Consider the following 26,146-nt stretch of genomic DNA (forward strand, 5'->3'; position numbering starts at 1 on the left):
GGGCCAGGCCCAACCAGGCTGCAGTGACTGTGGAGCAGAGGCCCCCCACAGACCCTGGGGACACCACTTAGCCAGGAGAAGAGGAACTTACCTCTGGCTTCTCTGACTCCCAGCTCTGACACATCCGCACACGGCCCGTCCCAAAGCAGGGCCCCGGCACCCCCGACTGCACAGCCTGCAGAGCCAGCCCTGCCTACACCCGGGGTCAGAGATTGGGACTCAAAAGTCACTTACGTCAAACCCTGGGAGGAGGCTGGTGTATCAGCAGCAGGGCCGTGCTGGTCCTCATGGCCCTGGCTCTCTCCGTGGTGTTTGTGGACCGGATCCAGAAGCCGATGTGCTGTGGGAGAAGGAGGCGGGTTATGGTGCAGAGCAGGCACACGTCAGTCTCCCCTTCACACACAGCTGTGCAGAGCCAGGCTTGCAGGCCCAGCTCTGTCCTTCTGTCCCCGGAAGGAGGACAGCACCGCCTGGCCCTGCCTGCCCTGGCCAAAGTGACCCTGGGGTCCCAGTGAGGGGGACACCATGGAAACGCGGATCTTCCTGTGTCTCCCTTGCAGCCCCCCACGTAGTTGGGGCAGAATTCCCCTCATGCCCCGGGCCAGCCCCACCACGCTCACCTCCAAGGTGTGCTGCAGATGGTCCGTGCTGGGGGACGTCGTCAGGAGACCCCTCAGCATCATGTCCAGCTTCTCCTCCAAGGACTTGTGCAGACTCTGCAAAGGGGAGGGAGAGCTGGGGGTCAGCAGCTCCATGGGAATAGGGGAACCCCTGCCACAGCCCAGCCCCTCCTGTCCCGACCCCTCCCTGTGCAGGTAGCCAGAGCTCATGGCAGGATGACAGCTGGCTCCTCCACCCTCGCTCTTAGGGCTTCTCTGCCGAGGGCCAGAAACTGCACAGCACAGAAGATGGAAGGAAGGAAGGAAGGAATCTCCCATGCACAGGCAGGACGACGATGTACCTGGATGTAGAGGTCCTTGGCCGTGTCCATGGGGAAGATGCGGGACATGCCGGCCTGCAGGAGGCGGGATTCCAGCTCTTGCTCGAGGGCCGGCTGCAGTTTGCTGGGAGCAGAGAGAAGCCGGCATTAGACTTTCCAGTGGGGCTGGGACGGGCACTGACACGGGCATGAAACCGTGAGGAGCTACACACCGTGCGGGGAGGATGGGAACTGGGCAAGGTGGGGCAGGGACCTGGCCGAGGTCACCCAGCCAGTCAGTGCTGGGCTGGATCAGAGCCCGTTCCCCTGACCTGCCCATGGGCCCTGCCGCCCTCCTGTGCCCCTGGCAGTGCCCCTCTCCCTGAGCCAGCGCAGCCCCGTGGCCGTGAGATCCTAGCCCGGAGGAGCAGGGGTTGGGCGAGCCGGGGCCCTGGTACCTGAGGTTGCCCACGGCGACCAAGGAGCTGGACAGGATGGAGCTGGGCCCAGAGTCCAAGGGCAGCGCCTCCAGCAGCTCCTGGGAGACCCAGAGGAGACGAAGCCGCGTGTGAGATTCAGGCCCAGAGAGGAGGCTGCCAGCGCCCAGACACGGCCAGTGGGATCCCCCAGCACAGCTGGGCCCTGTCCTCCCAATTCCCTCCTTCCCCTCACACCCTTTGAAACCCCCCAACCCTCCCCACCCTCCCCATCAGCTGCCCCCAGCCCCACGATTCCCCACCGGCCCCTAGAGATTCCACCCACAATTTCCCTTCTGTTGATGCCCAGTTCCTGTTCTCAGGGGTCCCTGATCTCTACTTCCTCCTCCCCAGCCCCACCGATCTGCCCCCCTGCCCTGGCAAGCCATGTCTCCTCCCACGTATACTGCCCTCCCGCCAGGTGCCTGGAGCCGTGTCTCACTCACCGCGATCCTCTGCGCCACGGCCGCTTTGGAGCCGGGGGGCTCCAGGGTGTCCCGCCCGATCTTCTGTGCGTGGAAGCACATGGGGGGGATGGCGCGCAGGAACTTGATCTGCTCCGCCACGGTCTGAGCCCCACGGGGGGGAGAGGACAGAGAGAGCCTGTTAGCCAGAGTCCCACGGGGCCCCACAACCCCCCCATCATGTACCCAGCGCCTGCTGCAGCACAGACAGGGACTGGGACAGAGCTTGTGGGGTGAGGCACCAAAGACTGTGTGAGACAAAGGCTCCTTCTGGGGTCCCAGACACTAGGGGATCAATGTGTCCATTAGGGGCTGTGGATTCTCTGGGGCTAGCCCCCCCGCATGGACCTGGGGTGGAAAGAGGGCAGGGCAGATTCGTTTGCCGCTCATCTGGGCGATGTTCGTACCATGTCACCAGCCTGGAGATGCTCCATGACGGTCTTCCGGGTAGCTTCCTCCATGGTCAGGTCGTCGTCGTCTTCTTCATTTTCCTCTTCAATGACCTCCTCTTCGTCATCCAGATCTTCCACCTTTTCCTGCGCTTCTGGTGACAAATCCTCTCCCTCCAGCTGGTTCCTGCGGGTCTCTGCATGGGGGAGAGAAGGAGAGAGGCTGATTCCTCCTGCTGCTGGGAGGAGGAAGGGGAAGGAGGGGGCATGGCAGACAGAGAAGCGTTAATGCTCCCCTGTCCCATGCATGGGCCCCGTGGCAGAGAGGGCCCCACACTGCCCCTTCCACAGACCTCTCAGCCCCAGGGCCCCTTGCACACAGGGCCCCACACTGGTCCAGCTTCCCTGGGAGATGCTGCCCCAGAGCATCTCGGACCCACTTGCACCCCCAATACCCTGCTGCAGGGGCAGCTGTGTGACTCCTGCTGAATCAGTGGGGCACATGGATCAGGCCACACCCCTTGGCTGGGATCCCCTAATAACTGCAGCAGAGCAGTGGGGCCCCGGCTGTGACTAGCCCCTCATCTCTCCCTGGGCCAGGGCTCTGCTCACCTGTGGGCAGTGGGGATGTGGCAGGATCCAAGCTCCAGGGAGCCTCCGGGGAGCTGCTGCTGTCCCCTCGGGAGCAGGCTGAGCTGCTGGTGCTGCTGACGGGGCAGGGATCCCCCATCCCCTGCTCTGTAGGTGTGGGGAGGTCTGCAGGGAGCGGGCAGGGTGATGCCTCCTGCTGCCCCGTGGCGCTGTTCTCCTGGGGGCTGTCCTTCCAGCACCAGCAGCCCCACAGACGCCTCGCCCAGCTCCCCTCCTGCGCTGGGTCCCGCCTGCCCAGCCGGAATGAGGTCCACCTCAATGTCCGTGTGGACGCTGCCTCTGCCCCCTCAGCGCCTGCTCCGGGTGCTGGTGTCCTGCTGAGCAGGAAGGCCAGGCACTTCCACCTCCTGCGCTGGCCAGGAGCTGCTTCTACCCCTGCGGGGATGGCGGGGCTGCTCTTCTCCCGGGGCTGCTGGCAGCTGCATCCCTCCGGCGCTGGGGCCACCCGCGCAGTCCTCCTCTGCACCCGCCGGAGCACGTCCATCCTGGAACCGAGCAGGGAGGAGCCGTGAGTCCGGGGCAAGGCAGCCTCTCCCCAGCTGGGCACCTGGGCCTGGGATCCGCACAGCTGGACACACCTCACAGGACAGGCTGCTCCCAAAGCTCCCCTGCACCATCCCCGCACTGGCACCCCAGGGGAGTCTCACCGTGTCGGGCAGTGGGGTCAGGGCCTGTGACCTGCAGTTAGGCTGGAGAAGCAGGTCCCTCCTCCAGCCCCAGGCCGCCCTCCCTGCCTGGTCAGAGATGGAATAGAACCCAGGTGTCCCGGCTTCTGCAAATTGTTATAATTTTTACAGAGATGCAGAGAAAGAGTCACAAAAGCTCAGGCTGACAGTAACTGAGGTGCCAGGCTTTGGAGATTTGTTCACCACAAAGGCCTGAAGGTGATGTAGAGAGTGAGGGCAACTGGAGAAATGCAGAGTCCCTGGGATGCTAAAGGAGTCCAGAGATTTCAGGCCAAGGTCAATTATTGAGGTAAATTTGGCAACCATCTATCTGAGAGCTGGAAGATGCTGAGGCAACCGACACAGCGAGACTCCTTATGGGAGAGGACGGACTAACCCCAGCAAGCAGTGCAGACAGTAGAGGATGGTTGGCTGGCTCCCATTCTGAAATATCACAACCCAGAGGAACCCCGGAAGCTACAATGTGACGCACCCAAGATGGGTCTAGGGGCTACCAGGCTGCAAGGGCTGTTGGGTTCATGAGCGAGAATTCTCCGTGATTGAGAAGGGATCTGCTGCAATTGGAAAAGAGTTCTCAGCAATAAACGTAGCCCTGCATGGCTCTGAAACCAGCAGGAGAGAGACGTAGAGGCCAAGGTTGAGAAAATAAACATGGTGAACTTTGATCTATCTGAGAAGAAAGGCTGGAGAGAGATCCAGAGGGGTGCAGAGTGAGACAGAACGCTGCACACACTGAAACTCCTGATGCTAGAAGGAGGCAAGAGACAAAAGACCAAAGAGCTAAAAAGATAACACCATATTGTCAGCTCAGGGACAAGCTGTGTGTGCAGAATGGCGCTGTATTTCGGGGAGAAAGAGCAGTTATTCTAGCAACTCTGAAGCAGGATGAAGAGCTGTAGCCCTTTGCTGCGCCCTCCCCAGTTTTTCAACACACTTTATAAAATGAGGACCCCACAATGCTGTTATGTATTGTAGTGTCAGCGCACAGCTTCCATATACGCAGCTCAGATCATCCTGCTCCTGCTTCGCTCACTGAAAACATTCTTTGTTTTGGTTGTTTTTCTTGTGAGGAAGAGAAACTGAAAAATTGTTGTTTGGGATAAATCTAACTGGCAGGAGTTTGGGGTTTTTTGGAGGGTTTTATTTGCTGCCTGCTCTGGATTGGGAAAGAAGCAGGATGAAGAGCTGGCGTCACATGAAGATGAGGAACTCCTCTCCAGTGCATTAGTAACTAAGAAGGATGCCAAACAGGATGGAGTCGGGCGAAGCACGTTGAAATCAGCAGGCCTGGATGAGTTGCATTGAAGAGTCCTGGAGGAATTGTCTGAGGAGGTTTCTGCCTCCCTGGCCCTGGGAGCTGCTCACCCAGCGTGGAGCACTGGGGACATTCCAGAACAGCAGCCGAGAGCTAATGGGCAATATTCAAACTGGGCCAGCGGAATCACCAGGTAACTGGCGCCAGTTAGCCTGACATCAGCCCTGAGCCCAGTGCTGGAAAAGCTGCTCTGGGATTCAGGGGTAAAGAATGACAGGGGGGTGCAGAAGTGATGCCCGTCAACAAGGTTGGGTGGAAAAAAGTCTTGTCAAACGAACCTTTTCTTCATATTCTTTGCCACCTTGGACTATGAAGCACCCCCAGCTGCCCCTGCACTGTTAGCTTTATGGCCTGCAGGCTGTCCCTGGGGAATGTTTACTACCCAGCAGTGCGCTAGGAGTGTAGTCCAGCACCCACGGAATAAAATAACTATCCCCACCCCACAGCAGCCCTGCTGGACAAGGGGGAGCTGTGCTGGGTGCAGGGAACAGAGGAGAGGGGCTACGGGAAGAACAACAGGCGCTAGAACAATAAACCATCAACAACACCTTAAACCCTCCAGCCCAGCATTGACAAGGGGCCAGCCCAGCCCTGCCCCGCCCGCCCAGCCCTGCCCAGGCAGAATGGGAGCTGGGTGTCAGCGCTGGGGGCGATGCCAGGCTGGACTCACTGGCACCTTCCAACTCACAAGCCAAACCACCAAACAGGGGGTTTCTCACCAGGCTTCGCCCTAGCGGGGCGGGTGGTGCTGAGGCTCCCTGCTCTGGGTCCTGGGAACAGGTCGGTGGCTCTCGGTAGCCGGACCGGGACCCGCTCCTCAGTCTCCTGTGGCTGGTCTGTGCTGGGCTCAGGGTCTCCCTGTGGGGCGCGGTGGGAAGGTCACTGGGCACCTCCCCAGCTGTGCTGCTTCTCCCTCCGCGCCGCTCCTCCAACAGCCAACAACCGAATGTAAACCAGCCCCTTTGTCTCCACCTTCTGCCTTCTGATTGGCTGCGCCGGTAGCTTCCCGCGTGTTCTGTCTCCGCCCTGCTCTCCAGGCATTCTGGGAAGCGGCTCCGGAGCCCCTGCAGCGGCTCCCTGTGGGCTGGAAACCAGAGGAGACGTTGCCTGCTCAGCAGGGGCGCAGGAGGATCCTTGTCGCTCCAGTCCCCTGCTTCCCAGAGCCCACACGAAGGCACGACATTCCCGCACTCTGGGAATGCAGCAATGACGGGCATGGGAACGTGGCAGGAGCTGACACTTGCCATGACTGGGAACAGTTTCTTCTGCGCTGCCGTGGAAGGGAGGGTGAGAGTCCAGTCAGCACCTGGCTCCTTACGGGGCAGCATTAAAAGGCAACGCTGCAAGTTGGCTCTCCTTGGCAACCCGTACACAGACAGGGTAAGAGCCTACTACTGCTGCCACCTGAGCAATGTGTTGGGCTGAGCTCAACTGTTAGAACCATGCGCTTGGGGATTGATTCTGAGTCTTCAAGTCCCTACACTGACTGACACGTTCACGACCCATCCTGGAATTAGAGCAGGGTATTTTAAAGTTGCTTCTGACAGTAAAGACACGATTAAACCCGTCATCGCGGAGGGGAAACATTCCTTATTCACTGCATATTTATTGCTCCTGATCGAGCTGCCAAACGGCTGTTTCTCCATCCTTCTCCCAGCCACCTGACGGAGTTTCTCATCTTCTCCCTCTGGCTGTGGTTACTTGACAGCCGCAGCTCCCCTGGCAGCCAGCTTGGCTCTTTCGCTTACATGCTTCACTTCTTGGGATGAAACTGCGTTTGCCTTTGGTTGCTGCATATCTGAGTCCTCTCTGTATGGGCTCCAGGCATATATAAATTACCCTTCTTCCGAATGGCTGTTCCAGAGTCAGATAATCTGGAAATGCAACCTATAATTCCATCCAGATTTGGAGTCTCCTCTTTGGAGAGATACGGAATAGTCTATTGCCCAGCCCTTGAGTCTTGTGCACAGTCCTGATCAGATGCTAGTGTGTTAATTAACAAGGACGTTTACAATCACAATAGAGTTGCTTTTACACAGCAGCCAAATTCATCCAGATTTCAGTGATAAAGGTTTAAAACCACAGGCCCAGGAACTCGCTATGCTTTGTCACACTCCTCTCACTGGGACAGGCCAGCTGAAACTCACTCCCTGGTACCACTGAACCCCTTGACCTCTGGCATTGGGGTGCTGTCAGAGTCACACTTCCCCCAGATAATTCCCAGATCAGAGCTTCTAGAAAAACAGCCAATCTTGATTTTAACATTGCCAGAGATGGAGAATCCACAGCACCCCCTGGTAAATTGTTTCAAAGATAAATGATCTTCCCTGTTACGGAAGGAGAGATGCAAGGAACCCCCGGCGTGTGCAATGCACCCAGCCTGCCCAAAGAACAAAATGTGCCAGCTGTGATGCTGTCTGGATTGGGGGTGACCGTTGATAACGTTATTGAACAGCAATATTTCACATCACAATAATTTGTAGGAGCTAGGCCATGTCAGGTACCATTAGGAAGGTTATAATGTGCTGAATACGATAACATTGTTTATGTGCATGTGTCATGTTTGTGATGTAGGTTATGAATATGTCTGGCATATCCGCATGGCGACTTGTGCTGTGTTTGTGGGCGACACAACAGACAGGATGGCAGCAGCACTAACCCTTCTCAATGGCCCATTGCGGGAACTCGCACAGGTACAATGAGCCCAGGGAGAGAAGCCAGGGCTGCCCCTTATGAGTCACCAGCTAGACAAGAACATGCCCTTGGGACAGGCCTAGGCATTTCTAGGCCATGTGCTGTGTGGCTGGTTTGGGACAAGCCCCCTGGCAAAGGCACATAAAAGGCAACTGCATCATCCCCATCTTGTCTTCATTCCTGCCTCCGACCTCGGGATCAACTCGTCTCCCACTGAAGCTGTGAAACAAAGGACGAGACCCATCCAGGTACTGGGTGTACAGCAGAGAGTTGGACTGTACCAGCCTGCAAACTGCACAGTTCTGTGACTATCTGATACATATGGACTTCACAGTCATTTCTAGGTATGAGATTGCTTTAATCATGTAGCACATCTCAGCTCGTTTGTTTCTTTCCTTTCATAATAAACCTTTAGGTTTAGTTATAAAGGATTGGCTGCCAGCGTGGTATTTTGGGTAAGATCCAACTCCTATTGATCTAGTAATGTGGCAGACCTTTTGGGGGTCAGGAGAACAGTTTAGTAAAGAGAATAGAGTTTAAATAACTTCTCTCTTTACTGGACCTCGTTACTGACTGGGAGCCAGAGACTGACGTGCAGCAACGGGGGCTGTGCATTTTTTATTTTACCTTCTTGATAAACAGTGTGGGAAATCAGAAGCCCTGTTTATGACTGACTGGGGAGTCTAAATGCCGTGTTAGCCACCACTTTGGGAGAATCTGTTCTCCTTCTCCAGCCTGCACTAACCTTGGCTATCTGCAGGTGGTTACCCTAGGCACAGATGGGTCACAGTGGTGTAGTCTTAGCAGGATCCACAGAACCAGATCATTTGGGTTCTGGATCAGAACCCCACGCTACTCCAAATTTAAAATGTGATGCTGAGAGTGTTAAAGTTAAAGTTAGTCACGATGAGTGATCCATGCTCACATGAGTCTATGAACGCAAAAGATCTTAAGCAATTATGTAAGGAGAGAAAAATAACCCTTAGAGGGGATACCTCGGAGCAGAGAATGAGAGATTTGCTCATGGACATTGACCAGAGAGCAGGATCCCCGCCTGACTCGCTCACAGAGGTAGCTGCTGTAGAAGAGGTCAGACTGCAAGTCCTGAGAGAGAGCCAGCGTCTTCGACATGAGAGAGAAATGACAGATCTTCCATTGCAGGAAAAACAAAAGATAGCTGGGATGGAGAAAGAAGCTGAAGAGAGGGCGCAGGCAAGCGAGCTGAAGAGAGAGCCCATGAAAGGCAGATAAAACTGCTGGATGCTGAGAAAGGGCTCATCAAAGGCAGATGGAAGCAGCCAGAATCCAGCTCCAGATCCTGGAAGGGAAAATAGGTCTGCCGCCGCCTGAAAGTTCTTCGCTTCTCGCCATCAAAGATTTGGAAAGCATCTGTCCCATCTACAGAGATGATGAGGATATTGAGGCGTTTCTGTCTGCATTTGAAAGACTCTGTGATATTCATCAGACTCCTGATGAGAGAAGAATGCCTGTTCTCCTCACCAGATGGACTGGAAGGGCCAGGAAGGTATTTAATGAAATGGAATTAGAGGATGTGTTAAATTATGTAAAGTTTAAAAAAACTGTATTGCAAAGGTTTAAAATCACTCCAGTCTTACAGGCTGACATTTAGAAATGCTAAGCTGTCTGATAACGTTACCTAGGTGGAAACTGTTCATACACTGCTTGGGTATATGAAAAAGTGGATGGAGGGGGCAAAGGCTTGGGGCAGTGATGGTGGACTTAGTGATTTATTTGCTAGGGAACAGCCCCTGGAAATAGCGACACCAGATCAGAGCAGCTGTGCTTGATAAAAACTCTGATACCATTTTGGAAGCTGCACGAATTGCTGATGTTTCCTAGAGAATAGGAACCAGGAAAGGCAACCTCTGTTCTTCGCAGGGTAAGTGTGAGGATGGGTTCAGGAATACGACCTGCCCCAACTTGGCTGGGAAATCTTATACCAACCCAGAATTTAAAACCTCTCACCCGGGAGGAAAGCCTGCTATACGCCATGTTTGTGGATTCGTTGGGCTTATAACGGCAACTTATCCAAACCAAAGGGACAAGTACAGAGCCTGGCCATGTAGGTGTTATGTAGGTGTTAACACCGCCAGCTTCTGTCCAGACACAAACACTGCAGGTGTTAACACTACCACTTTAGTCATCGCTAGTGGGAGGGATGCGTGTGTCACCTCACTGAGTGTGTGCGGGCGGAGCCGTGGAGGGGCAATGAGTCGTTCATCGAGTGTGCCAGGGTCAGTGGGACTGTGTGTACCGGAGTGGAGAGATTCCGCCTCGCACATTAGCTTAGTTAAAAAGGAACTAGCTATTAAACGCATGGGAGACGTGCCAGTGTTAAACAGCTCCTCACAAACAGCAAACGTTGCGATAAGAACAGCAGGTGGCGTGTGCTGTTCAGAATTGTCCCACTTATCCCCGCCTATGGAAACTTCAGCTGTTACGGGGTGTTTTGCCTTTGCCCTTTTTACAGCAGGTTCCTTGTGCGTAGTGATGGTTTTAGAGGTGCTCAGAATCTGGGGGTTTGGCCCCAGTGGTGGTGTTGGCCTTGATCCTTTTTACAGCTGGCTTTTTATGTGTACTGAATGTTTGGGAGGTGCAGAGCTGTTCAAAATCAGGGGGACTGGATCCTTTGTATTGTTTGTTCCCATCCCTGGAAACTGCAGCGGCTTCAGAGACATTTGTGTGTGCTTTTTTTAAAGGTGTCTGCCTTGATTTTTCTTCTTGTAGAATAACTTTTGATAAATCTGCCAGCACACAGCAATAAGATGATTTTAAAACATGCCTGTCACCTCGAACAAAAACCTGCATGTTCTTTTTTACTAACAATCATTTTAAATAAAAGCACCGGGGGGGCGGCACAGTAACCTTGGCATTTATATATCTTTCAAAAATCTTTACATCTCACTGCGTAAACCAGCTTCTTTTTACTAGCAGCCGTTTTAACTGCAGGGTTGCCAACCGTCCGTAAAAAAAGTTCCATTTTAACACTGTCAGTAAATCCGTAAATAAATGAAAATGTCCGTAAAATTGGGTAGAAATAAAACATATCGTATTTTGACATTGATTGTCATTGTTCAGAATCACTTCTTGTATCATAAAACTACACTGACCATGACTTTATCAATGTCCTTTTTTCTGTTATTGCACACACTCAAAGAACCCGAATGATCAATTAACTGCAGCTAAAACAATTACATAATTCCAGATTCCTGTGTTCAGAATATTGTGAGCGAGTACACACTTTTGTGACATTATTGCATTGTTTATGGTATGTTTAGTGAAGTCAGTAAAAAGTTGACCATGTCAGTAAAAAAAATCAACTTCAGATCTTCATGTCAGTAAAAACTAAAATGCAAGATTGGCAACCCTGCGTTTTAAGTCAAAGCAGAATAAAAGGAAGGGGGAGAGGGGCTTTTTCTTATCACTTCCAAAAGCAGCACAGCCTGTTTTAAACCCCTGCCTATGTCTTTCAAAACCTTTACACATAGAGAGGAAAATGCATTGTGTTAAATTTGTACACTGATTCCAATAAAAGACCATTATTTCAAACATACATTAAAACAGATCACCCCATACCATCTTCTGTAATGTCAGGAAAAACTATCATCTGTTGACTTTGCCTTCCATCTTGGTCTAGATTAAAAAACAAAAACTTTTAAAACAATTCTTTTAAGAATAAACCATAATTCTGTAACATATAAATCATCTTACCGACATTTGTTAACCCTTCTAGTGCGGATTGTGATATTTCAAGGAAAAAGGCATCATCCGATTTAAAATAAAAAGCTATTATTTTTTGCTAAACACCCCACATGCATAATAACCACGGTGTCACACAAAACAGTATTGTCTCTTACCATGTCGCTGATTTCCATGCTGGCAGAAGTCTTTCAGCAGCACGATTTCTTTGAACACTATGTCCAGTTTTCTCTGTCTATTTATAGGCCTAAACCTGTTTTTAAAAAAGGGGCTGTGGGGGCCTCTGAAAATGAATTTTAAAAAGTCATTTATTTGAATAACCAGAGTGTGGGGTCAATTTTTATCTACCTTCTTCACACATTTTTTCTTTGAGGAAAAAAGGAGAGAGGCGTGAGGGGACGATATGACATCATTTTTCTCCTTTAAACTTATTTTATATATTAGGACCATTGAAACAGTTAAAAAGTGTTACATTCCTTTTATTTGTATGGTTTGTGGTAATTGTGCTTTCACTGCAAAAGCTAACAACCTTTTAAAAAGCTTGCTGCTTCAAATAGGCCTCCGTGCAAACAAAAGAGGCCTTACATTTTATTCAAAAATCACCAATGCTGTTTTTTCACATTAGCAAAAGAATTAAGGGGGAAAAAAAGTCTGGGACATAGGGAAGAAACTCTCATCATTTCAAATTACCTTTACATTTAGAAAAGGTGCCTCATTTGTTCCTTTAGGCAACACTTTAAAAAGCAAGCTGGGGTGGGGGGGGCGTTAAAAAACGTTTTCATACTATACTATTTCTTCACAATTTACATCCCTGTAAACAGGAATGTTCTTACTATCCATGTCCTGGAATTATTTAGTTATGGAAATTAAGGCAACTTAGCAACTTTTCAGGCTTCCGTTATTTAATTTGAAACCTGGGCTTTTGCTGCAAAAGTTAACAGCTTTTAAAAACACTCCTTGCTTCAGATAGGCCTTGCTGCATACAAGAAAGGCTTTCTGTTACATCTCATTTTAAAACGACCGATGTTAAACTTTATTTGATATGATAGCAAAAGTGTTTAGTGGCAGGGAAAAACATCAGGACATGTGTTGGGATCTGTTTCTTCAGATAACCAGTGGGGGGTTAGCTTACGTCTTCAAGCAGTTAGAAAGGGGCCCTCTTGAGTAAAACACGATTTTTCCTTTTAAATGTAAACAAGTTTTTGTATAAGCTGCTGTTTTAGTGTTGAACAGTGTAAAAGCTGCTAATATAGCTTTATTTCTATTAAGCCTTTTAAGAATGTATTGTAAATAATGGAGAGATCCTGTCATAAAACTTACATTAAAAGTCAATTTCCAGTAAAACTTTAAGTAAATGGAAGCTTGATGTAACTTTCACAAGTGTCTTTAACAAATCTAAACCTTTCCTTGGTTTAAATTTTAAAAAGTTAGGGAAGAAACACTTTATTTCACTACAAACCTCATCTTGTTTTTTCATGTTAGCAAAAGAATTAAGTAAAGCACTTGTTTCTTCAGGGGCTGTGTTTATCTTACGTCTTCAAAACAGTTAAAGGGAGCTTCTTGTGGTAAAACATATGGTTTTCCTTTTACATTTGAAAAAAGTTTTTGTATAAGCTGCTTTCTGAATGTCATCCAGAGTAAGGGAACTTGATAGAACTTTCACACGTGTCTTTAATTCCTGGTACAAAACGAAATAAAAAAATCTACAAGCCTGTTCTCCTTATCTCTGGTAAGAAGTGTTAACTCTTGTTACATTAGCAGTTTTGAATAATTTCTTTAGGCAGAACTTTAAAGACTGTTAAAACTCAAAAAGTGGGGAAAACAGCCAAATTATCCAGGGATTTTACAGACATTTAAAAGGCCTGGGCTGTGATTTTTGGGAGGAAACAGGGGTTGGTTTAAACTTTAAACCAGCCTCTTGGTTCAAACAATGCATTCTGTGACAAAGGTGTAGAACAGCTCCTGACTGGAGAAGCCCTAAGGCTGGCTGCCCACCCAGGTAGTTATCATTTCCCTGCCGACAGGCATGCACTCCTATTCTGTCCTCTCTCTCTCTCTCTCTCTCTCTCTCTCTCTCCTTCTCCTCGGTAGCCCAGGTTTTTCTTGCTGCTTTAAAAACGTTTACTTCTCAGCCCTGTGTTCTGTGAGTGACACGAGCTCTCTTCTTCTTTAGTTCAAACCAACCTTTCTTTCTACAATCTTTTTAAAGCTCTCTTTAAATCTCTCTGCCATGCGGTGCTCACTGGCTTCTCTCTTTACCCTCTGCTCTCTAACATTTTCCTCATCTGAACCCAGGGGAAAGAGTCCCTCGAAGAATTCCACCGGAATTTCAATAATTTCCACCCCACCATCAACCTCAGCCTGGACCAGTCCACACAAGAAATCCACTTCCTGGACGCCACAATACAAATAAAGGCTGGTCACATTAATACCACCCTATACTGAAAACCAACTGACTGCAATACATATCTTCATGCCTCCAGCTTCCACCCTGGACACATTACATGATCCATTGTCTACAGCCAAGCCTTAAGATTCAACCGGATTTGCTCCAATCCCTCAGACAGAGACAAACACCTACAGGATCTCCATAAAACATTCTTAAAACTACAATACCTACCTGGAGAGGTGAAGAACCAAATTGGCAGAGCCAGACGAGTACCCAGAAGTCACCTACTACAGGACAGACCCAACAAAGAAAACAACAGAACACCACTGGCCATCATCTACAGCCCCCAGCTAAAATCTCTCCAACACATCATTAAGGATCTACAACCTATCCTAGCAGATGATCCCTCACTTGCTCAAGCCGTGGGAGGCAGACCTATCCTTGCTTACAGACAGCCCCCCAACCTGAAGCAAATACTCACTTGTAACCATGCACCCTACAAGAAGATCACTAACCCAGGAACCTATCCCTGCAACAAACCCCGTTGCCAGCTCTGCCACACATTGACTCTAGTGACACCATCACAGATCTTAACCACATCAGCCACACCGTAAGGAGCTCATTCACCTGCACATCCACTAATGTAATGTATGCCATCATGTGCCAGCAATGCCCCTCTGCCATGTACATTGGCCAAACCGGGCTGTCACTGCGCAAAAGAATAAATGGACACAAATCAGACATAAAAAATAATAACCTCCATAAACCAGTGGGAGAACACTTCAGTCTCCCAGGACACTCTGTAGCTGACTTGAAAGTTGCTGTACTGCTACAAAAAAACTTCAAAAACAGACTTCAGCAAGAAACTGCCGAGCTGGAACTCATCTGCAAACTCGACACAATCAAACTGGGTCTGAACAGGGACTTGGAATGGTTCTCTCATTACAAGAAGTAATTGTCACTGGTCACACATTCTCACCTTCTGATCAATGGTTGTGAATAGGCCTCATCTACTCTAATTGAATGGGCTTTGCTAATCCCTCCCCTCCCCATTGTTGTTCCTTACTCTTGGATGTATATATACCCCCTATCTGATTTCTATTCCTTGCATCTGACGAAGTGGGTTGCAGCCCATGAAAGCTTATGCCTGCAGAAATTAAATGTGTTAGTCTTTAAAGTGCTACAGGACTCGCGTTGTTTTTGCTGTATACAGACTAACACGGCTACCCCTCTGGAACTTTTCACAAAGCTGAGAGGCAGGCATACAGGACCAATGGACGGGCCTAAGCACCTCCTGTGAGCACTTTGGCCAAGTGGAAGAAATCACGCCCATTGCTGGACAGGGCAGACCGCCTGACCCCAGGGGGTGTTGGGGAAACTTGTTAAAAGCTGAGGCATCTTTGTCTTTTGGCTCTGGCTCCCCTGGAATCCATCTTCTAAGCAACACCAAAGACTGAGAATCTACCACAGGGAGGGGGGCCTGGTTGCAAGAGGCATCGCAACCAGGTTGTGTGGTAAACTGAATACAGATTGACGTATTAATCCTAGGTTAAGATGCGAGTTATCTTTTAGTTAACTGTGATTAACTCCTTGACTTATTAATAATCTGACTTAGAGTTACTTAAAATCTTGCTTTAGTCAATAAACGTATTTGTTTGTTTTATCTAAACCAGTGCATGTGAATTGAGTGTGTGCAGAGACCTCGCTTAGAATGACAGAGCTGGTGCAGAGCCATTTCTTTGATCCATTGACAAAGGTAAATGCGCTTGCAGGGTGCAGTGTGCAGCAGTGAACCTGCAAGACGGCAGTTCTTGGGGTTGCAGCTGGGACTCGGGATGTTTGCTGGGGGGTCTATCCCATGAGTGGATGGCCAGAGCGCTCCTTCACTAGGTGAGGGACCGATTACACGCAGGAGGCTGGGCATGGGCTGACCCAGGAGTGGGTTATTCATACAGCGAAGTGGGGTAAATTGAGGCCCAGGAGTGAAGAATTGGGGTGACACAGCTACACACCAGTCCAGATTGCACAGGGGGAATGTCACACCTTCAAAGATCCCTCACTAGGATCCATGAGAAGTGACAACACTATCATAGAGGTATACGTCCTGCCCCTGTTCTTCAAGAAAGGTGTGAGATGCATTTGCAGAGGATCCCTTCTGAGCATGCATCCAGATGCACAACTGGAATCTGAAAAGCCCTACCAGTTTTTGGACCAAGGGCACTTTTGAAGAAGACATACCAAAGGTACACCTTCACAGCTTTAGACCAGCTGGTTCAATTGTCTTCAGATTTGGCTTAATCTTTAGATCACCACGAGATCTACCAAACAAGTTAGGTTTGGTTTTTCTGGCTTCAGTAAGTGTGAGTTAAGTATGAGCAGAAACTTTCTGAGTCACGTGTCTGTGAGCTGGTTGCACAGGTTGCAAAATCAGTTTACAGAACAGTTTGCAAGTGCAGCAGGAACATTTTGCTCCTATTTGTGAGCTGGGGCACCTTGGATGAGAACTTTCAGGGTCAGGTTCTCAACTTCTGTCCTGGCTGGAAATCTGCCCTAAAAAGGTAGCCAGTGGGGAGATGGGAAGGCGTTGGCTGTCTTCTTGTACAAGGGTTGTGTAAAGCTGGCCTGACTGACTGGCTCTACTTCACTCACATCAGCAGAGTGGTCTGAGATGGGGTATATTGGCAGTTGGAAGAGGTCAGGTCAGAGTACACTGGACTCAAACTGAACCTAAGCTGATGGAGCTGTCCCTGTGGAACTGTTGCAGATGACATAATTTAGAGCAGCCACTAGGCTGCTCTGGGAGCCCTTTTCACATCCAGGCAGCCCAGGATGTTCCCTTCCTCTTCCTGTTTGCACCAGTCATGAGCTCAGACAGCCGACGGTCTGCCCCACTGATTTTAGACCTCTGTCACTTTAAAGGTATTGGATCAATTGTCTTCAAACTTCATTTGAGTTTAGCTCCCAACTCACCCCTAGTCTCCTCCAAACCAGTCCTGTGAATGAGACCTCATCAAGGACTCCTAGGGCTTGTGTACACATGACAATTAATCCAGAATAAGGGAGAATGTGAATTTAAAGCACCCTAGCTAGTCTGGATTGACTCCCTGTGTAAGTGGATGCTTTGGAAGTGGATTAAGATAACTCCGAATAAGACACTCTTTGTCCAGAACATGTGCAGTTAATCAGGAACAGTTCATCAGAAATAATTCCCAGGGTAGGCAGGCCCTCAATCCACTTTGGACAAAAGAAAAAGGCACCGTCATTCTGGAATAAGAACATCTGGAATAAGAACATCCCCCAACAAATCTGGGGCACACAATACAAAGAATGACACAGTCTCTTGGGCCTTCCTTGTTTTATAGCCACCAACTCTGCTAGAGTTAAGGTTGAGACCAGCTTTCTGTGCCTTCTAAGTGCTCTAAAAGCTGCACAATTACTCACATTGCCTTGAACTGTGGTGTGTCTAAAAGGGGTTCTGGCTAAAGTTACTGATCCAAATTTGGGGTCATTTGAGCCAGGCGTTCCCAAGATCCATTGCTCCCCCCCCAAAAAAAAAACAAAAAAACGTTTCTTAAGGATCATGGATTCTACCAATGATTTTTTGTTGCCGGAGCTAATGAAGAGCTCTGTGAAGCTTGAAAACTTGACTCTTCCACCCACAGAAGTTGGTCCCATAGAGATATTATCTCACCCGCCTTGTCTCTCTAATGTCCTGGGATCAACACCGCTACAACAATGCTAAGAACAGTGATGGGTTTGTGGCGAACTAGGGATAAAACCAGGGCTGTGATCCTCACACCAGGGTCTCAGCCACTCGAGAGTCACCCGGGGAGAGTGCAGGGCACCTGCTAGCCCTTTGCGGGAGCAGAATTCACACTAGTATTAGCACAAGCATTTAGCTGTCAAGACAGACGTCTGCCTAATGCTCGCATAGCTAGCCCTTTACGCTGTGCGCACACAGCCAGAGACTCCAAGAGGGTTTATAGCCGTGACATGGAGAGCTCAGGGGGGCTGTCACAGTCAGACATCACCCTCGGGTCCTGAGTTCAAATCCAGCCCAGGGCAGATACCCCCAGGTGTAGTTTGACGGCTTTGTTGGAGGGCGGTGGGCAAAGTGTGCACTTGCACACGCAAACACCTGCATGCAGAAGCCAGTTCCCTTGGCTCGCTGGATCTCCCTCCCCCAGCACGGAGCGGTACCTGGCTGCTGATGGGGGGGATGGAGGGGCGGGACCGGCCGGCTAACGTGGAGAGCCCCAGCTGCTGCTTCCTTCTGTGGTGACCTGAGCGCGGGAGCTGTGGCCACTCCAGCCCCGGCTGCTACAGCGATGTCGCTGCTCTGGTGCCTCCCGGGGCTGCTGCAGCTGCCTCCCTGCGGGGGCTCCTGCTTCCCCCCCCTCCCCATTCCTGTATCCCCATCCTTTCCCCTCCCCCACTGCCTCCTGCCCCATCCGCTTCCCCCCACTCCCCTGTCTGCACCTCTTTCCCCTGCCCTAGCCCACACTCCGTCCCCACCTGCCCCCCCCCTCCCCGTCTTTGCCCCCTTTGCTTCCCCCCGCGGGCACCCACCGTGGTGCAGGAAACCGGCGGGCGCTAGGACCCGGGAGGCAGCGTCCAGGCGCGGGGTCAGGGAGCCCCAGCAAGACAAGCGGCTCTGTCCCGGCCCCCCCGATCTGCTCCGCCGGCTGCGGGACCTGCGGGGGGGTGGGGGTGCAGCGTGGGAAGGACGGAGCCGCCCCTCCCCCCCGCAGGCCGAGCAGAGCAGAGCAGCAGGGCAGCGCGGTGTTCTCAGAAGGGGGGGGGGCACGTGACCCCCTTTGCTGCCCCCTCCACCTCTGTTGGGGGGCAGTGCCCCCTGCACCCCCAGACTGGGCCCAGGCCGATACGTGGAAGGAAAAGGAGGCTGCATGAGAAGCGATTCCTCGCTCTGCTCCGCGCTGCCCGGCCCAGCTGCAGGTTTGTGTACAGCGCCGGGCGCCGCGGTGCAGGCGAGATGGGGGCAAAGTGGAGAGAGTCCAGAGAAGAGCAGCAGAAGCGGGGCGAGGCCTAGAACACACGAGCCGTGCGGCAGATTGAAACATGCGGGTAGTTTAGTCTGGAGAAGAGACGCCGGTGGGGACAGAACAGTTTCAGGGACATGAGAGGTTGTTACAAAGTGGAGGCAGAAACATTGTTCTCGTTAACCTGTGAGGACAGGACCAGACGCGATGGGCTTAAACTGCAGCGGGGGCGGGTTAGGCTGGACACCAGCGAAAACGTCCCAGCCGTCGGGATAGTTCAGCACTGGCACAAACTGCCTCGGGATGTCGTGGGATCTCGTCACTGGAGGATTTGAAGGGCAGGTGAGACAAAGCCCTACCAGGGATGGTCTCGTTATCACCAGGTCCTGCCCTGAATCCGGGGACGGGACTAGACGACCTCGCGAGATCCCCTCCAGCCCTGCACTTCTCTGATTGTGTCCAAGGGCTGTTTTATTCCGGTCAGTGAGGTTTAGGGCTGCAGCGAGGGGAGGGGGATAAATGGGGGTGGGTGGCAGGGGAGGAGCTGGGGGCCCCATTGGGGGGAGGGGTGGGAATTAGAGGGCTGGGGCGGTAGGATGGGTGATAGGAGAGTGTCAGGGCGAGGGGGAAGAATTAGGGGTGAAGGGCGTGTGTCAGTCCCACATCGTCTCCTCCCATGTGTGTACCAGGGTCTGTGCCACACGTGTGCATGTGTGCAAACACACTCAGACACAGAGCAGGGCGCGTTCCTTCCAGAAGGGGGTAGCAGACACACACACACACACACACACACACAGCAGTACACGAAAGTGAAGGCCCGGGCCCCAGCCGCTCAGCCTGGCCCGGGACGTTAATTTGACTTTCCTGGGACCTATCTGCGGGCACCAAGGACAGATCAGCCCCAGCGGGAGGTAACCAGTGGCTGGGGCAGAGGGAGTGATGCAGACAGAGAGAGAAGGGGAGGAAGGAAGCCGGGGCAGAGCAAGAGGGGGAAGGAAGGAAGGAAGGACAGATTAGGAAACACGGACGGAAGGAGCCAGGGACGGAGACGGGGCAGCCGAGAGGCTGGACGGAGAGAGACATAGAGTGAAAGAAGGAATCGGGGCTGGACGGACAGAGGGGGGTTGGGGAGAGAGGAGGAGTGAGAATGGGGGGTGGACGGGGGAACCGGGGGGGCAGGCAGAGACATGGAGACAGACTGAATCAGAGCGAGATGGGGTTGCCCCCATCCATCCTTCCCACCTCCCCAAATGGGGCTGGGACCCAGGCCGAGCCCCACGGGGCCTGACAGCAACCAATGGGGGGTACAAACTGGGGATTCCCCTCTTTCTGGCTAAACCCCCAGGGAGGGGGCCACATTTGGGAGAGGCGGGGTGAAGACATGAGTGGGGCCATGCTGCTGGGAGGGCAGGTGAAGACCACAGCCCAGCAGTGCCCTGTCCTGGGCTCCTAGCTTTTGCCCAGCCCTACCCCCAGGAAAGGAGGGAACCCCCTAAAGGGGGAAGGGCCCACGTCTCCTTCCCCACTCCCTGAGCCAGTCGTGGGGCTGCTTCGGGGCCAGCGCCCCCTGCGGGGAAAGGTCCCATGTCCCACTCCCCTACATTAACTCATACTTCTGCATCTCTCTCCCCCCATATCCCGCCCTCTACCAAGCCCCATGGCTGATCAGACCCCCCCGGGGAGCAACAAGCGTCCTGTGGACCTCATGGAGGAGTACAACATTGCCGAGATCAGGGAGGCTCTGGAAGAGGGCCGGATGGCCGAAGCCGCCTTGAAGGTCCAGGAGAGCCTGGAGGCACTGGAGAACGCCCCGCTGAATATTGCCGTGACCGGGGAGTCTGGCTCCGGCAAATCCTCCTTCGTCAACGCCATCCGCGGCCTGAGAGACGACGAGGAGGGAGCTGCCGCCACGGGGGTGGTGCAGACCACCATGGAGCCGACCCCGTACCCCCACCCCACGCACCCCAACGTGACGCTGTGGGACCTGCCGGGGATTGGCACCCCGGCGTTCCAGTCCAACACCTACCTGGAGCGGGTCGGCTTCCCCAAGTACGATTTCTTCATCCTCATCGCCTCCGAACGGTTCAGAGCCAGCCACGCCCAGCTGGCGCGGGAGATCCAGGAAATGGGCAAGCGCTTCTACTTCGTGCGCTCCAAGGTGGATGCCGACCTGTACGCGGCCAGTAGGCGGCGGCCGGCGAGCTACAGCGAGCAGGGGGTCCTGGCGCAAATCCGGGACGAATGCTGCCGGCAGCTGCAGGCCGAAGGGGTGGCTTCCCCGACCGTCTTCCTCCTCTCCAGCTGGGAGCTGGGCCGCTACGACTTCCTGGCGCTGGAGGAGACCTTGGAGAAGGAGCTGCCCAGCCACAAGAGACACGCCTTCCTCCTGGCTTTGCCCAACCTTTCGCGGGGCATCCTGCAGCGGAAGAAGGAAGCCATGCAGAGGCAGATATGGAAGTTGGCCACCATCTCGTGCGGCATAGCCGCCATCCCCATCCCGGGGCTCTCGGTGGCCTGCGATGTGGCCATCCTGGTGAAAGCCCTCGCCGGATACCGCCAGACCTTCGGCTTGGACGACGAGTCCCTCTGCAAGCTGGCCGAGAAGGTGGGCAAACCCGTGGAGGACATTAGGGAGGCCATCACGTCGCCTCTGGCCAAGGAGATCTCCAGAGACCTGGTGCTGAAGTTGCTGACCAAAGCCGGCGGGGGAGCGCTGATGCTCGTGGAGTATCTGTTCAGCACGGTGCCGGTGTTGGGGTCCTTGGCGGCTGGGGGGATCTCCTTCGGTACCACCTACTACATGCTCCGCAGCTCCCTTGACGAAGTAGCCCAGGATGCCCACAACGTCCTCATCAAGGCCTTCGAGACGGACGTTTGAACAGGGACGAGGGAGCCGCTGCGGTCTGGGGGGTCTCAGCCATGACAGAGCTCGGTCCACTGGCCGCGGCAGAAAGCTCAGCCCAGAAGAGATTTCGGAGCCAGATCCTCAGCTGGAGTAAATCGGAGTCACACCAATAACTCCAATGGAGTGACAGCTGATGGACGCTGGCTGGGGTGGCAGTGGGACCAGACCCCAGCTGGGGTCAATGGGCCGTAGCTCCATTGGAGTTAGCCGCACGACTCCACTTTACTCCACCGGTGTACAATTTACACCAGTACCAGAGCAGCCTGCTACTTGTTGGCCTCCATGGGACCCAGGGGCTCTCCAGATTTGGCCCCAGCAGCTGGTGATCGCTCAGGCCAGCAAGTGGCTGTACTCCGAGAGCGCCAAGGATTTCTTCACACTGTCCCAGATCCGGGCCGCGTAGTGGAACCTGCCGGGGGTTGGGGGGCTGTTATCTGTCAGCTCTGTGTTCTTGGGGAACCAGGGCGCAAACCCCGACTCTCTCTGGCTCACGCCCCAGCCTCTGCTTGAACCAGAAACCAAAAGCAATGAAAAGGCAGCGGGAGACACACCTAAACCCTCCAAAGAAGGGTGATAGGATTAAGGCAACTCCCCTAGCCTCATCTCCATGGAAGATGGGACAAGAATTAGCACATTGAATGGAGAACCAAGCTCCAAAGCAGGAACCGCACTGAACTCTGGGATTGGCAAAGCAGGGACGCACAGCATGATGGGAGATCTCTGCTCCTGATGTAAATGAACCCACCCCTGCACACACCCAGCTCGGCAGGTATCAGACCATTCCAGGTATTGATCTCCAGACACTGACTCTGCCTGGCTGCATTGTGAGCTCCCTCCAGGAACACGGCCTAGAGCCAGGAGTGATCAGCTCCTATTGTCCAGCATAAAGAAAACCCTCTGGGATACTCCCTGGAGTCATTGTCTACCCATAAACAAACCTGGTGTCTACAAAAACCCCTGCCCAAGTTCAAACCCCTGTTCTGATGCCTGGATCCAAAAGCCATGTCAGCTCCCCTGGGACTTTTCCTTTTCCTGACTGATGGTGTTGGAGGCTCTGCCTGTCTCAAGCGCTCCGGACCCTCAGCCAAACAGCTTGTCTGCTGGGAACCTCTGAGCCGCACGGAGCGGTGAGACCCTCCCCATCTTCCCCCAACTCTCTCTCTCTCTTTCAGTCCAGGCATAACTTTCTACTTTTGTAATCACACCTGGCCTAGCTTTCTCCAATACCCCACCTGTAACTGTGCAGTATTGTAAGCGTGTGATTGTTTTTCCCTCCTTGTCTGGTATCACTGTTAGTATCATCAGTTTTATATACCTGGCAATAAACTAACCGTTATAATCACGCTGGGTGCCAGTCTCTCTCTCTCTCTCTCTCTCTCTCTGTGTCTCTCCAAACTTCATTTCTCCTTTGTGTTCTTGGTCCCTGTCTTGCTCTGTAGCAACGCTTCTTTTACCTAAACCAAAGATCTCTGCAGTGCCCAGAAATCCTGTCGTGTTTGCTCATCGAGGGGTTGCTGCTAGAGCAATTGTAGAGTGAGGGGGAGGCAGCTGAGAAGTGCTGCTCTGCCGAGCCTACGGAGTCCAGGGGCATATAAGCGTGGCCACTGAAAGTGCTGTGTCACCAGCCTGCTGAGTCCAGGGGCAGATAAGGGGTCAGCTGACAGTGCTGATAGCCCGGTCCGCTCAGACGCACTCAGTTAATCTGGAATGTGTGTGTATCTGTGGGGGGTTTATTTGAATCCGGGGCTGGAGGAACCCAGCCCTGAAAACCTTAGGTCCTGCAGGAGAGCTCTATTGGGAGGGGACTTGCAGCCCTATGAATACACCAGTAACACAAGCAGTACGTTAATAGAATCACACCCCCCCTTTCAGGAAGGTAACCCTAATAAATGAGCGAGCCACAAAGTGACGAGCAAATCTGGTAACAAGGCAGCATGTGAGTCAGTGTCAATGGCCAGGGGAGAGCCCCCACCCCGCCCCCTGCAGCACAGCCTCACATTTCTTTACCCCAGTCCTTTGCCCCACAATCTCCTACCCACGATCCCCTGCTCCCCGGCCCCTCACCAGTTCTTCTCCGTCAGGATGGTGTGGGAAAGCTGGGGCCGTGCCATGGACATGATCTGGCTGCGCAGCTTGGCCACGAGCGTCTGGAAGCTGGGGTGCCCCTTGTAGCCGGGCAGCAGGGAGAAGAGGGGGCCGCCCCCAGGAGCTGCAGGCACAAGGGGGAGGAAATGAGACCAGCACCGCCCCAGGGCTCGAGGGGGAGCAGAGAACAGCTTTTATTAAGATAACATAAAATGATAAACAAATGACTGGTATAAAGAAAACGAATAATCAAATGCATAATGGATAATACAATCTTAATTTAGAGACTCATATGATGTATATTTCTAAGGTATGCTTTGTGTTAATAAACTCACACCCTTCCCTGATGACCTAGTTGAGAAAGATGTACGGTTCCTCAGCTTTTGAGTAGAGGGGCTAAGATCTGCAAGACTAAGACTGACACTACAAATAATACTAAGGATAAATGAAGAACAAAATCTTAACACTAACTAAAAGAAGCTTCAAGCAGGAGTAGCTGCCGATCTATCGCCCCACGTAGCACAATTTGCACCTTCTTATACCCTGAGAATAGGGGTCCTCCTTCTAAGTCCAAACTTGGATTTGTCACCCCCAAATTATTGGGGTACACATATTCATGGGGTACAGCCTATACATAGACTGGCAGGTTTGTGCATATCAATGACAGAGCCACGTCCTTTCCAGACTGTTCGCTCATCTCACCTTTGTTATTTCTGGCTCTTTTGTGGGTTTTGTGGTGTACCTGTGAAGTTTACTTGGGGCATAACCTGTGACAACGCCCCCCCACTCCCCTGTCTTGATGCCTCCTGACTTATCTAGGGTAAAGGATATAACCAAATATGTCTTATACTTTTACTCACCATTACTTATCTGTGCCAAAGGTCCCGAACAGATGTGTGCTAACGGCCTTAGCCTTTCATAGCGGATGTGGCCTGTAGGGTACCTTGCATTACAGTTAAAATACTTTAATATAAACCTACAACTCTATTATAATCAAACAACCGTACTTAAATCTATAAAAACAGAGATATGCAAGCAAGCAGGCTAGTCCTATTCGCTACAGTAGGTACCTGATTGCTTTGACCAATTTAACGTCTCTCTTATTATTTTCTTGCTTTCTTTGTATAATACACTTTTAGTTTTAGTTACTAAAGGATTGGCTGGCAGCGTGGTCTTTTGGGTAAGATCCCAACTCATATTGATCTGGCAATGCGGCTGGCCTTCTGGGGATCAGGAGAACATTATGGTAAAGAGCAGAGAGTTTTAATAACTTACCTCTGTACTGGACATAGTGGCTGATTGGGACCCTAAGAATGAAATGCAGTAAATGGGGTTGTGTAGATTCTTGTTTATAGCTTCTCGATAGACAATGTGGGGGGTCAGAAGCCTTGTTTGTGACTGTGTGGTGAATTTACTGCAGTGTTGGCCACCGGTTTGGGAGAATCTGTTCTCCTTTTGCAGCCTGCCCTGACTGTGGCATTTTCAGGTGAATGGACGGCTCACACCATCCCTTATAGAACAACCTGAAACGTTCACCATCGTCTTCCTCACCACCATCATCACTTTCTTTCCTCACCAGTGGCCATCATTCTGGCACCTGCCAAGGGCTACATCTCTTTCTCCACTGCCCCTAGGCTGGGAGGCAACTTTCATACTATGATACGCTGAGGGCGCTGTGTTTGATGAGTATTCTGTCGGAGGTTTTCCCTTTTCCTTATTAGTATTTCCTCACTTTGCAAATACTGGAATGTCCTTTTCCTATAGGTTACTATAGCAATGATCTCAACTTGTTCTCACATACGTCAATTCATCACCATGGGTCTCTTGAGGTTGGGTATCTGCATCTGCAGCTCATGTACCTCTTCTGTACATCAGTTCTTTGCCATGACACCCTTGTGGTTGGGTCATGTTCCAGTGGTCAGAAATCCCCCTTAAACACTCCATTTGAACACTCAATGTAAACTACAAATGTATGGCTTTGGATAATATTTAGAGGCTTTTATTTTGGCTATGTCACACTAAAGGATGGAAGGAGAAATATACAAAACCACGGCTTCATTTGGAAGCTGTTTGTCAGGCTCACTCGCCAGAGGAAAATGCACAAAACATTGGGATGACTTAAGTTCCTGCTTCAGATTCCCTGCAGCTTGGACAGCATCAGCGAAAGTTCCTGTGCTGAATAAAACAATGGTGGACTTGCCTTGTGCATGTTGTGCATGGCATGAAATCAAAGACCCATCATGGTTTTCTAACCTTGCCTGCAGTTTGCTACTGGAATAGCTTGTGGTTGCTACACCTGAGGAGCAGGGCTTTAAATCTTTCTAGAAGCTTGGACAGAAGAAGAGCCTTCTTCTTAGAGTTAAGATCATTGTCTATGTCTTAAATGAGCTGATAAATACAATACCATCAGAATACTGTATTATTGCAGTGCAGAGAGATGGTTTTACTTTAAT

The 26,146-nt window shown here is 51.7% G+C and overlaps 2 protein-coding genes across 2 annotated transcripts; one reads left to right on the forward strand and one right to left on the reverse strand.

The window, feature by feature from the left end:
- Positions 1–235: 235 nt before the first annotated feature.
- On the reverse strand, positions 236–13,024 carry LOC137149840 (uncharacterized). Its single transcript, XM_067543457.1, has 10 exons — positions 11,473–13,024; positions 11,192–11,248; positions 5,620–5,984; positions 2,861–3,384; positions 2,267–2,445; positions 1,842–1,964; positions 1,378–1,457; positions 962–1,064; positions 621–716; positions 236–340 (listed from the first exon to the last, which is right to left on the reverse strand). The coding sequence occupies exons 4-10, from the start codon at positions 3,381–3,383 to the stop codon at positions 236–238; spliced, it is 1,209 nt and encodes a 402-aa protein (XP_067399558.1). The 5' UTR covers position 3,384; positions 5,620–5,984; positions 11,192–11,248; positions 11,473–13,024.
- Positions 13,025–18,344: 5,320 nt separating this feature from the next.
- On the forward strand, positions 18,345–22,951 carry LOC137149841 (interferon-inducible GTPase 5-like). The gene is made up of 2 exons (XM_067543458.1): positions 18,345–18,659; positions 20,357–22,951. Exon 2 carries the CDS (start codon positions 20,361–20,363, stop codon positions 21,579–21,581), a length of 1,221 nt encoding a protein of 406 aa, XP_067399559.1. The 5' UTR covers positions 18,345–18,659; positions 20,357–20,360; the 3' UTR covers positions 21,582–22,951.
- The last annotated feature ends 3,195 nt before the right edge of the window (positions 22,952–26,146 follow it).

Source organism: Emydura macquarii, unplaced genomic scaffold, assembly GCF_026122565.2.
Source record: "Emydura macquarii macquarii isolate MOO-44397 ecotype Brisbane River unplaced genomic scaffold, CSIRO-AGI_Emac_v2 contig_846, whole genome shotgun sequence".
Lineage (NCBI taxonomy): Eukaryota > Metazoa > Chordata > Testudines > Chelidae > Emydura > Emydura macquarii.

Bases quoted from the DNA above. Each gene is read 5' to 3' on its own strand.
- LOC137149840 (XM_067543457.1), bottom strand. From the start codon at position 3,383: ATGGACGTGCTCCGGCGGGTGCAGAGGAGGACTGCGCGGGTGGCCCCA. The intron at 1,458-1,841 runs GTGAGTGAGACA...TGGGTCTCCCAG, and splicing joins CCGTGGCGCAGAGGATCGCG to GAGCTGCTGGAGGCGCTGCC. The intron at 1,065-1,377 runs GTACCAGGGCCC...CTCTGCTCCCAG, and splicing joins GTCGCCGTGGGCAACCTCAG to CAAACTGCAGCCGGCCCTCG.
- LOC137149841 (XM_067543458.1), top strand. From the start codon at position 20,361: ATGGCTGATCAGACCCCCCCGGGGAGCAACAAGCGTCCTGTGGACCTC.